The sequence below is a fragment of the Hibiscus syriacus genome, unplaced genomic scaffold (genome assembly GCF_006381635.1).
Source record: "Hibiscus syriacus cultivar Baekdansim isolate YM2019G1 unplaced genomic scaffold, ASM638163v2 tig00111088_pilon, whole genome shotgun sequence".
NCBI lineage: Eukaryota > Viridiplantae > Streptophyta > Magnoliopsida > Malvales > Malvaceae > Hibiscus > Hibiscus syriacus.
In genome coordinates, this window is record NW_024062978.1 from 576,760 (window position 1) to 589,405 (window position 12,646).

Consider the following 12,646-nt stretch of genomic DNA (forward strand, 5'->3'; position numbering starts at 1 on the left):
ACTTATGCATAAAACTACTTAACAAAAAATACATTATAATTTAGAAACATTAAAGTACTTATGCATAAACAGTTTTCACCATATTGTTCAGTACAATTTAGTCTTCATTGCTCCTTCGTGGGGAAACGACTTAGGAAAGCTGTTTTCCTTGTTTGACGACGCATCATTAAGTTTTTCCCTCGTGTAAATTCTATATGGAGAAACTCTTCATCCATTTCACCAAATAAATCTCCTACGTCCGGTTCACCAAGAAGACTCCTTGCGTGCTTCAGTGCTTCACTTGAAACAGATAACGACCCTCCACCTACAGTATAAAACTTGATTGGAGGTGCTTGGGAATTGAATCAAACATTAAAATATATTTAAATAGATGATATAAATGTTTACTTGGAGTAACAGTAGAGGCAACATCGTCTTCATTGATGATCGATACTGCTTTTGCAATTGAAGATTCTTTCAACGCCACAGAGTTATCAAATTCGGTTCTAAACATAGGGTATTTATCCATTTCTCTATCATCATTCTCAATAAGCTTCGAAGATCCTACATGCGTACGATCTATGAAATTTGAGTGACCATACAAAAAGGGAAATATAGCGGCATAAAGATTCATAGAATTTTACCTTCAAGTAGGAGATCGGCCATGGAAGGGTATGGACCAATATGAGTTCCTGTTGAGTCATCATCGAGTTTCAATGGCGAAACCGAACCGATAGCCTCCCAGCGATAATTTGATCCATCGTCAGAGCAAAGACGCCACGTAGACATTCCGACGATAATTTCTCTTACTCAAGGCAAGACTTGCTCTTTTTTTCTCAAATATGTTAGCTTTCTGGGTTTTCCCCATTTTCAGAATACCAACCAAAAGAAAATTGAAAAAGATCATTAGTGATAAGAGGGATCAAACCGTGGAATTGTGTTATAGTTCGTCGGTAAGAGGGCCGATTTGGTCGCCGGGATAGACAAAATATGACGTCGCTTGGAATCGTGTGAGGGTCGTTGTTGTACCAAAGAAGAAACTGTGAGGGAAGAAGAGTTGAAATGATTTTAGGGTTTGGGTGGGAGAAAAGGGAGGACAATATATTTAACATTTTGCGGCGTTTTTAAAAAATGCCACTATATCACAAGTTTTTTGCGGCCTTTATACAAAAAACACCGCTAATTTACCACTCTATTACAACGTTTGTGGTATAAACGCCACTACATTAACACTATATTGCGGCGTTTTAGCTCAAACGCCTCTAAATGTCTACTCTATTACGGCGTTTTTACTATAAACGCCGCTATTGTTTAACCTTTATGTGGCGTTTGTCTAAAAACGACGCAAAAACTATTATTAATTACGGCGTTTTTTTTTTAAAAACGCCACTATATGCCATCTTATGGCGGCGTTTTCACCAAAAACATCGCTAAAGTCTCAATTTGTGGCGTTTGGATTGAAAACGCTGCTATATGTAATACTTTTGTGGCGTTTTATCAAAAAACGCCGCTAAAAACGCCGCTACAGAACAGTTTTGCTGTAGTGAGTAGTTCAACTTAGAGTTTGATCATTTGACAATTCATAATGAATCTGCCCACTATGAATTATAAGTTTTTTTTAAAATAATTTAGAGTGACATAAGGTAATATCTAAAGTGGTAATCGGGTCATTTTGATTGGGTTTGGGTCGGGTCATTTTGGGTTGGTTCATTTCGGGTCTAGATTATATTTGGTTTAATTTTATTCTGGTTAGATTGGATCTGGTTCGGTTTTAGTTCTGGTGTATGATAAACCGGGTCGGATATCGGGTGGGGTCAATTTTCGGGTCGGGTAATTATCATATCAATTATTTTTTGGTTCGGATCATTATCGAATCAGTTGACTTTTGGGTTGGGTTAATATCAAATTGATTAGATTTCGGGTCAGGTCAATATCAAGTAGATTGATTTTTTGATAAGGTCAATATTTGATCGGTTGATTTTCAGTTTAGGCCAACCTTTGGATCATGTCAATTCGAGTTAATATTCTTGTAAAAAAATATGTATTATTGTTTGTTAATCTTATCATTTAGGCTTAACTTGAAGTCTAATAAAGTATATATAGATTTTAGGTTCGGATTAATTTTGCTTTGGGTTATTTTTGGATTAGGTTAAATTCAGTTCGGGTTAAATTCGATTCAGGTTGCTTTCGGTTCGAGTTATTTTCAGTCAGATTGTTTTCGTCTTAAGTCAAATTGGATATGAGTCCATATTGAGTTAGCTAAATTTTGGATCGGGTATAGTTCGAGTTTCGAATCAAATTTGATCATCATATTCAGGTTGATATCAGGTATTGGATTGAATAAATTGATTCGAATAATCAGGTTTGTGTCAAGTTTTTAGGTCTTGTATTGTAATATATGTTCAAATTTTTTTAACTAATTAAATGTAGAAAGTTTAAAATCACTTTAAATAAAAGTTTTATAATAATAGAGGGATTAAAATAGATATTTAGTACTTTTATCTTATAAATAAATTAGACGGCTCAGTTAATTCCGTGATTAAAATGGACGGCTAAAAAGGGAGTTGAAAAGGTATTTGTAAACTATAAAGCTAGAAAATTCAGAGGAAAAAAGCGACGAAGCAAGTTGCGTTGTACCTTTTCCCAGTCTCCCTCTCAGAAGTTTGGTGTTTGTTCTTCTACCTGAACTCGGTGAAATCGAATAAACTCGTTTGGGTCGACTCAAACTATGCAGCGATTAAAGATCAGAGGCACATCCCTCATGGGTTCTATGACAGTTCCTCACTTAAAGAGAAAAAGCCCTTAATTCTTGGGCTGCTGTTCAAGATACTTACTTTTCAACCAAAGTACATCCTTATTCCCAGTCTGTATTCTCCTTTTTCTAATTTCACTTGATGGGTATTGGAATTTTATTTGGTCGTGAACGATCTTTTGTGATTTCCCACCTAAAAATATTATAATTGTACATGTTTATTAAGAAAAAAATTGTCTGGGTTTTGTTTAATGGTCATTGTTTTTCCCTTGTTATATTTTATTACTGTTTTGAATGTTGCAGGATACATTTGAGAGGCATAGGGTGGTATTTACAGTAGGAACTTCTATAGCTTCAGTTGCTACAGCATGGTTTGGTGAGTTTCTCATCCATTGCATAGACTCTGATGCACTAATAATAATATCAGGAAATTGCTGCAATTACATTACATTTTCTTCTATTGGGAAAAAAATTTCTACTTGAGTTATGGAATTATGATTGTTGGATTTTGCTTGAGCACGTCTTCAACATGAAAAACATTCAGTCCTTAAGCCCTTTGGAATTAGCTAGTATTTCAACTTACTGCACCTCCAGCTGTGGTATCAAAAGGTTTCATTGAAGAATAGGAGAGAAACAAACTGTGCTGTGATTGAGTACTAATGCAGATTCATGTGGACATTGCTGAGGATCTATCAGTTTTTACCACGATATTACTGGTGGATTGATATGGTCCACTACTCACCAGTTACAACTGTTTTCTGATTTTCTGTTCATGTTGTAATAGCCTGTCTCCTTGCATATGGGTTACCTTTCTAGCTTGGATCTGCCATATCTTCATCGTTTGCCCTGTCTTTCCAAAGTTTTAAATACTCATTTTTTAAACAAAATTGGCCATGCTTTTAGCTGTTCTTTGGTTCATGGCTTATGGGTCCCTGGTTGTTTGTTTTAGAACGCTAGGCTGAATTTTGAAAGCACAAACATTGCAAACTTTTATAAGTAAACCATGGAGCTCCACATTTCCGTTTAATCAAATGCATCTGTGAATTCCTATAGTGGTTGCTTCTGCATAATCAAGGAAGAATTGAGTTGCCTTGAGAAGTGAAGTTTCATTAAATGTAGGTTTCTATGAAGCATAGCTCTTCTTTGATTATCTTGGAGATTTGATGTTCTGGTTTCTAATTCCATGCTCTCACTATTGGCTGCTTGGTTTATGTGATAAGGCTGAGAATCTAATATGAAACGCATAAATGTTGGTACAGGATACTCATTACGGCATTATCATGAATCAAAAGTTGACCAAAGGCTTGAATCAATTGAAAAGGCTGTGAGTATTCTTTTGCATAATGTTAGATTGTTAGCAATGTGTGCTGTGCACTTAATAATTTTTCATTCAACTTTCCTATCCAACATGTGAAATATTGTATTATAGTTTCTTTTCCTCTAGCTTGTCTAAGGGTTAATTATAAATTCTATGTTGGTTTTGCGGAGTATTCTTTGGGATCTCTGGACAATTTTGCTGCTGTCTTAATTCATTTCTAGTTTAAGTTGTTTCCAATTGACCTTAGACAGACGTAATGAGATAAATGCCTGATTTTCATGATTATTGATTGCTTCCCTATGAGCTAAGTTTGACACTTTTAATTGTAATCAATTGCCCCCTATCTTATTTGCTACTCCTTTTGGTTAAAGTTTGAGGTATATGGACGATATTACATGCTAAGACCTGATTCTAATGAGTTGTACAACCATCATCCACTTTTTAGTTGTTTGTCTCCTTGAGAGATTATAAAACCATTTTATGCAATTTTATCCCTTCAGCTTTAGAATTCTTCTCATTCACCTTTTTTTTACATTAAAATATAATGTTTCTTATCTCCTGACAGATGAAAAACAATCATCATCTTGAGCATGCCGATTTCAAAAAACTTGTTGACACAGGGCCTTCTAGAACTGCTGCTTGGGTTGCCACAGCTGGTACCGCTCTCATTATTGGGTATGTTGTCTAACTTATTGCTGATGGATTCACCATTCTGTAACGAGTTTTAGCCAGAGAACTAACATAAAAATGGATATTTCTCTGAAAATATTTATCCATTTTGGAGAAGAAAATATTCTCATGAAAAGGCCTACTTGTATGTTGAGTTCGAAGGTCTCAATTGGTCACTGTTGTTTTTGGTTAAAGTGTTGAAGTGATTTTTGGAATTTTTGCAATATATTGTATGTTTAATGATCACATAGTTGCAAGAAATTATGTTCTGATGATTGGGAAAAACATTGAACAAGTATGATGAAATGATGTATTAGTGATAAACTAGAAGGGCTAAGTAAAATGAAATGGAGTTGTTTAAATTTCTTTTAAATTTCTTAGCTTGATTGAATTAGAGTTGTTTTCATTTTTTTTTGGTTACAACTCGCATACTTCTGGCATGATCAAATCACTGCCACACACTTACACACCACAAGTAGACAAGTCCTGTGATTAAAAACCTGCTACGTGGTTGGGGGTGAACACTCATGGCCATTTGGCCAAACACCGGGGTTCGATTCATTGTTCATTATCTGGTGAATGAATGTCCCCAATTAGAAAATACAGATGATATCAGAATGGGCTTTCGCTAAAGTACTCAATTGTAGTGAATATTCGTAAGAGGTAAGAATGGGGATGATTAAGAAAGATTGCATCTCCATCAGAATCTCTTTTCATTGAATTATGGATGGTTTAAACATCAGGTTGAATTGCTGTCTTTTCTGTTAAATATTCATGTCGAAAGACATGTACAGGGGTATGATTTTAGGGGGGGGGGAATCAAGCATGCCTGTATTGAACACTTGTCTGTCCAGATTATTGACATCATCCCTGAGTGCAGATAACATAGCTTGGTTTAACTGCAGATATGGTTTGGGTTGGCGAGGCGGAACATGGTATGCAAATAGAAAGTTCAGAAAGGAGCAATTGAAACTTGCAGGGCAGATAAAACCTAAAAGGTGGCAATTGTTGGGAGAACTAAAATCTAGAGGGTGGCAACTGCGATTCCCTAGACCACCGACAAGATTCCGAGTTCCACAAAGTGCATTGACAACTTCCGAGGGTATGTTAAATACTTCTCCGGCACCAGTTGATTCCGTGGGAACCCGCCAATCATGAAATTGTTCGAGCTTTTCTGCAGACTAGTAATTAGTGTGTGTGTTGTCGAACTTCATTGCAACGTTCGATGCAAATTTTTTTGGTAGTCTATTGGCCAATGCATGTTCTCTATGTAATTAAAAGTAAACCCAGTAATGATTTTGTTACGGTCGCGGGTGATTTCCAGGCAAATTGAGTATTTTAGCAGGGGCTATTTCCTTGATTTCTAGTTCTTCCTTGGGAATGACCCGTAATGATAAAGTGGAAGAATTTTACCTTACAAAGAGCTCTCAGGTTGTGAGAATAAACGTTGCAAACAAGAGAATAAGATGTGTCGGGAGAAAGATTGGAGTAGAACCTATAAAAACTTAGCGCAGACGTAGATTGTTGTTGGTGAGGCGATGGATCAATGGGAAAAAATCAGATGAGGTTGTGTAGGATCCTTCTAAACCCCGGGTCAGGTTGAGTGCAAGTGGAGAGGTTTATTTTTCGAGTCGGGTTCAAGTGATCTAAAAACCTGACACATTCTTAGTTATTTATAGTAAGATAAGGCTCTAAATCATTTTTAGTAAGACGAGGCTCTAGGTCCTTAAATGACGTCAAATGTTCAAATTTTAATGTTGTGAATAGTATAAATTAAGGAAACCAATCATGTAATAGGTCTATGTAATATCTGCATTAAATTATACTACATAAACCTAAAATAATTGGACTCTTTAAGCTGGACTTATAATTATGTGATTTGGACTTGCATCTAAATTAAAAAAAAACAAGTATTTACAATGTTTCGAAAAGAAGAAATGATGCTCTTCTAAAAAATAGCGGTTTGGTCTTCAATCTGCAAATGTTTCACTGCCTTAAGTTGGCATGCTTTCCTCGCTAGTTTTCTTCGATACATTTCCATCACAAGGCCTTACCAATTTGGCATCTGATTTCTCTTGCACTAACACTAGATAAACGGAAAACTGTCATAGAATGTCATTTTCTTTTGTGCAAATAAAACATTGTGAAGACGAATTGTTAATTAGGGAATCGTGGCAGTTGGGAAATCTTTCAAAAGTTTATGCATTTAAATATAGAAAAAAGGGGCCCATTTTGATTCCTTCCTGTAAATCAATTTGTTTGTCAAAGTGTTGTAATTTTCAATAGCTTCCTCATGTGAATGCTTTTGTTTTGTTCTTATTTGGCTGTTCTGCTACTATAAAATTGCTGCAAACATTGGGGTTGTTGGAACAGAGTAAAAAAGACATATATTATGGAGGTAGCCAGCAATGTAAGATGTATTATAATTCTACTGGTTCTTTCCTGTGGCTCAGCAGCTGGAAATAGAAAAGCCTTGTATTCAGTCGAAGCTCAAGATGAAGGTATTTGCAAGTCAATGGTGGAAACTCAAGGTTATGAATGTGAAGAACACACGGTAAGATCACTAGGTGTTTGCCAAAATGCCAATCGTTTTGTTTTCCTCAGTTTAGTGAAAGATTGTTATTTGGTTTTGATAGGTAACAACGAAAGATGGCTACATTCTCAGTATGCAAAGAGTCCCTGTGGGTCGGTCAGGTGGGACACCAGGAACCAGACCACCGGTCCTGTTACAGCATGGGCTCTTAATGGTTTTGTTTATTTTGACATATTTCTAAGATTCCATACCAATGCATTGAATTTTTAACTAAAAACCATTTATGTAACAAGGCCTTGCTTAGTGTAGGATGCAATAACATGGCTGCTAATGCCTCCGGAACAGTCTTTGGCGTTCGTCTTGTCGGATAACGGCTATGATGTCTGGCTTGCTAATTCACGCGGAACAAAGTACAGCAGAGGCCATACATCACTGAGTCATTACGATCCGGTTATTGTTAAAACTTTTATTTTCCATTATGTTGTCAAGCTTTGAGTTTTGAATATTAGGTTGATTCTTCATTGGTTTGTAGGCTTACTTGGATTGGTCATGGGATGAATTGGTAGCTTATGATCTTCCTGCTACAATCCAATATGTTTATAATCAAACAGGTCAAAAGCTTCACTATGTGGGGCATTCACAGGTGATTTTTTCTTTTTCTTTCAATTGTTCCTTAAGGTGGGGAGATGGTGAAGTTTGATACATATATATATATATATATCTTGAATAGTTTGAGGTAATTGTAAGTTAATATCTGTTTATAATCTTTCTAAGCTATTGACAACGTACACACCTTGCAGATGCAAAACCTCTAGGAAGAACAATATTCCTTTTAACCACCGAGATTGCTCAATGGTTTTGAAGTTCAATATATTGTTTTCACATTTAGGGAACTTTAATGGCTTTGGCTGCTTTCTCGAAGGATGAAGTGTTGAGCATGTTCAGATCAGTTGCTTTGCTTTGCCCAATTGCTTATTTGGGTCAGTTGACTTCCCCACTGGCAAAAAATGCTGCTGAAAACTTCATTGCTGAGGTTAAAACCAAACCCTATCTTCTCTGTGTTTATCCATATTGAAGACAACTTCTACTTTTAGATTTTGAACAATGTAAGAATCTTCTTTTGACAGTCAGTCTACTGGTTAGGCCTCCATGAATTCGATCCGCGAGGGTAGGAACTTCAAACTTGGTAATGTATATAAGTTTAAAGTTACATTACCTATGAACATACGATTTAAGTTCATGATCTGCTTTCATCATGAACAGGGAGGCAGTAATTAAACTTCTGAAAGACGCCTGCAGCAAACCAGGCGTTGATTGCACTAACTTATTGACCAGTTTTACAGGTCAGAATTGTTGCTTGAACTCCTCCATAGTAAATACTTTTCTAGATCATGAGCCTCAACCATCTGCAACAAAGAACATGATCCATCTGGCTCAGAGTAAGTACATCCATAAAACCCTTTTGGAAGAAAAAAAAAACCCACAAAGATTTCCAGTTTAAGAACATCAATGGTCGATTACGTCGACGTGGTCGAAAATATGAAACGTTATGGGCAACCAACTCCTCCGGCATACAACATGACCGGCATACCAAATGACCTTCCTCTTTTTGTCAGCTATGGAGGGGAGGATGCTCTTGCCGATGATGATGATGTGAATCTGTTTCTGGGAAGTCTGAATGATCATGATGGAGATAAACTTGTGGTTCAGTATAGAAATGATTATGCTCATGCAGATTATGTCATGGCAAAAAATGCTAAACAAGATGTATATGATCCTTTAATTGCCTTCTTTAGGCTACACTAGTGAATATATATATATATATATATATATATATATATATATATATATATATATATATATATATATATATATATATATAAACAGAGGGATAGATATTCAAATGAAAAACTTCAATCGATCTGCTTCTTTTACTTTTTATTGGATAAGTTTGTATTAGTATTTATCCAAGAATGCAATGCCTGAGTCCAAGTTACAGGGTCCTTTACCCCCAAATTGACTGATTTCATTCTGGATATTGTGCTTCATTCTACTATTGACATCATTTTTGTTAATATATTATTGTCGAGTGTAAGGTAATTCAATTAAAAAGTTAAAATTGTTTACTTTCGTTGGAAAATAATGGATATTTTGAAACTTTTAGGCATTTTATCTATAGGTAAAATTTGAGATTTGAATAATAAAATTATGATTTCATATTCTACTTAATGATACCTTTGAAATGATGTATAATATGTCGAAAATGATTAAACGGTGAATCATAAATCATGTTCAAATTAAGCTACATAGAAATGTTGTTGAGGAAAATATGACATCTTAAAAAAATTATCCCACATGGAAATAATATGGAATTTGTTTCGGTGATAGGAAAAAGCCAAAGTTGAGATCGATTTATTCATTGAAGTGATTGTATCTTGAGAGATAGACGTCTAATATTCTTAAGCACCGAAGAAATGATGAATATATCTTAAAGAGACAGTTTATATATGCCTTAACAAATCCTTTTATTAGTTCAATTATAGTGTGAATTATTTTTTACCCCTGGAGTCATAGCTCCAGTGGAAGACCCTCCACTCAAAAGATTCTTCGCTGAAGTGAGCCTTGAAGCCTTCGAACCTCCTCTAAACGACTTCTAATTTGAAATTAATATTTCTAAGAACTCTTACACCAAATGATAAAATTAGCTACATACAGTAATAATGAATGACACCCATGCCTCTAACCCAATCATATATATTTATTATTGAAGATTACATAATTAACAAGTCCAGAGAGTACTAGTATTGAATCTATTGATGATAAACTATAAAGTTATACAGTAAACTATATACTATATATATATATATATATTAAGCATATCATATGATATGAAAGTTGGTCAGAGAAACGTGGCTAAAGAAGTCTGGACCACATGATTGGCAACAATGGAATTGGTTTTCTCAGTGGGGTGGAAAGAATCCCAAAACACGTACTTGTCTGCATCCGAACATGTAAAAGGGTTGGTCCTGCTGCATGCATACCCCATTTCGAACAACCCTGTCGCACAGCATGCCACTCCCGTCACCTCAAATCCTGTAAATACACACGATCGTTTTCAAGGACGTACGGATATATGATTTTATGTTAAAGAATATCATTTTCTGGGAACGGAGAAATGATTTTATGTTAAAAAATGTAAATTTAACAGTTTTTATTATAAAATTAAAAAATGTAAAATTAGAAAACTTTAAAGGATATAAAATTATATTAGTAATAAAAAATAAAATAAAAATATTAGATAAGTTTGAAATTTTCAGGGTTAACCACCCTATTGTCTGCCTTATAATGTAGTGATAAAGGTGAGTTGTTTTCCTTTTGTTGGGAGTGAGGGTGTGTTGAAGTTTACCAACACAAACGGTGCATTAAATGTTTACATTAACTCCTTTAACTGCCTGAGTCCAGTATTACTACAAAAGTGGAAAGTTAGTTGGAGTGAAACATGAAGTTTCACGGTTCAATAAATCAATTTTATCCGTACTTGATATTTATATCGAATTTGAATAATATAATCATCGAAAAATTAATCGTAATGTACCGTAAAAAGCTGGTTTTTGGACTATATCCAACATGATGCCATACGGATCCGAAAAGACCATCTCCATCCCATTGAAGTCTTTGTTCTGCTTGATCACCAAGTCGTTCAATTTACTATTGAACTCGGCCGCCAAATTGTTGTAACTATCGACCTCCCCTAAGATTACCGGTTCTCTCCAACGGCATACACCCCATCGGGGGCAACCCTCCTAAAGAAATTTTTCGTGCTCCGAGATCGTAAAGTGCCTTGGAGAAATTCCCGGCGATTCCGATTAGGAAGTTTTCGTATTCTTTAATGGTATATTGCGATGAACGGCCGGGAACCGCGTAGTAGTTCTCGAGGAAGTCGTTCGTTCCAACGCTTATCATGTATAAAGCATCTTTGATTATATCGTTCGCTTTACCGTCTCCGAGACTGGCTCTCAGTTTGGTCTGATAATCCTTGTAGTACTCAAGTTCTTTCCACAACGGTATCACAGACTACATGCCATGATATATGAGTTCATTAAGAGTATTAGAGTTTGTGTACGTATATGAAGCGTGAACGAACAATTTGATAGAGACTTACTAGGACATTGGAAGTGGCATTGTCGTAACCAGTTCCGGCAGAGGCGAAGGTAACCCCAGTGGCAAAATCCGATATACTATACGTCGGATCAAGGTAAGCAGGAATGGCCCCTTTGAGACCAAACGCCTGCGAGATGAAATCGGTAGCAATTTTGCCATTGCAGAACCTTCCTGTGGGATGTCCACCATTGAAGTCACGACCGTAGGGCTCGAAGTTGCTCCGAGCGATGGTGGGAATATAATTGTTGTTCCCGGCATCGACTGACGAGTCCCCGAACACTATGATTGCTGGAACTTTGCCACCGTCGACGCTTGCAAACAACAGCAAAAGTCGAATGGAAAGGAGGCATAAGATGTTGGTCATTGATGCCATGGCCATTTGCAAACACAAAGTCTCAAAGACGAATGGGGGTGAAGAAGGGTTGGTTATGTATAAATATTAGTAGTTGGATGGTGAGTTAAATCAATGGGGGAAATATTGTTGGAAGATTTAATAGCTACCAAAAGCAAAGGGTACACTTTAGATTATGTGTTGAAGTAAAAGTCAAACTTTTATGACAAAGATTCTTGCTTTTGCAAAATTCCACACCACAATTTAATTTTTCTAGTTGAGGCACCAAGTTTTGGATCTGCCTATTGGTGAGAAAATTGTTGAAGGACTAATTAAATAACATTTCATTATTTATTCCTACTTGCATGAATCTAACTTGGAAGCTATAAATTTAAGGGTTTAAAATTAATAATTCCTTTTAAAATGGTAGAAATAGCAATTAATTATGGGAACTATTCTTATTGACTTTGGGATCAAAAGTTGTTGTTCTAATATTGTATTACTTTTATTGGGCAATAAAGTTGATTTGTAATATCTGGCCGAGACAAAGCCAAAAAGCTGGTACACTCCATTGTCAAGCCTCCATCCAGCATGGGGGGACAGCCTAATCCTCACTATAAAGTTGGAGCTTAGCTTAATCACACAACTCAAAGTTCATTAATTTAAGACAGAAGAAATTAGGTAAAAGTATACTTTAAAATTTGAATTAATTCAATATTGAATATTAAATTTTGATCATTTTACTCATGTTTCATGTAAGTATGTATCGAGATGGTTGTGGGTCAAGGCATTGATTGAAAGACGTGTTCAACGAGAAAGGAGGCGCTTTTCTCTTTATATGCAACTAATCTCAAGTCTAAACCCCCACCCACCTCCATTCATTATTATGTAATTTGGAATTTA

The 12,646-nt window shown here is 35.8% G+C and overlaps 1 protein-coding gene and 2 pseudogenes across 1 annotated transcript; 2 read left to right on the forward strand and 1 right to left on the reverse strand.

Annotated features, from left to right (window-relative positions):
- Positions 1-2,584: 2,584 nt before the first annotated feature.
- Positions 2,585-8,828, forward strand: LOC120152232 (annotated as a pseudogene).
- Positions 8,753-9,065, forward strand: LOC120152231 (triacylglycerol lipase 2-like). Its single transcript, XM_039164497.1, has one exon. The coding sequence runs from the start codon at positions 8,761-8,763 to the stop codon at positions 9,055-9,057; it is 297 nt and encodes a 98-aa protein (XP_039020428.1). The 5' UTR covers positions 8,753-8,760; the 3' UTR covers positions 9,058-9,065.
- Positions 9,066-10,135: 1,070 nt separating this feature from the next.
- On the reverse strand, positions 10,136-11,825 carry LOC120152263 (annotated as a pseudogene).
- Positions 11,826-12,646: the final 821 nt, after the last annotated feature.

Bases quoted from the DNA above. Each gene is read 5' to 3' on its own strand.
- LOC120152231 (XM_039164497.1), top strand. From the start codon at position 8,761: ATGGTCGATTACGTCGACGTGGTCGAAAATATGAAACGTTATGGGCAA.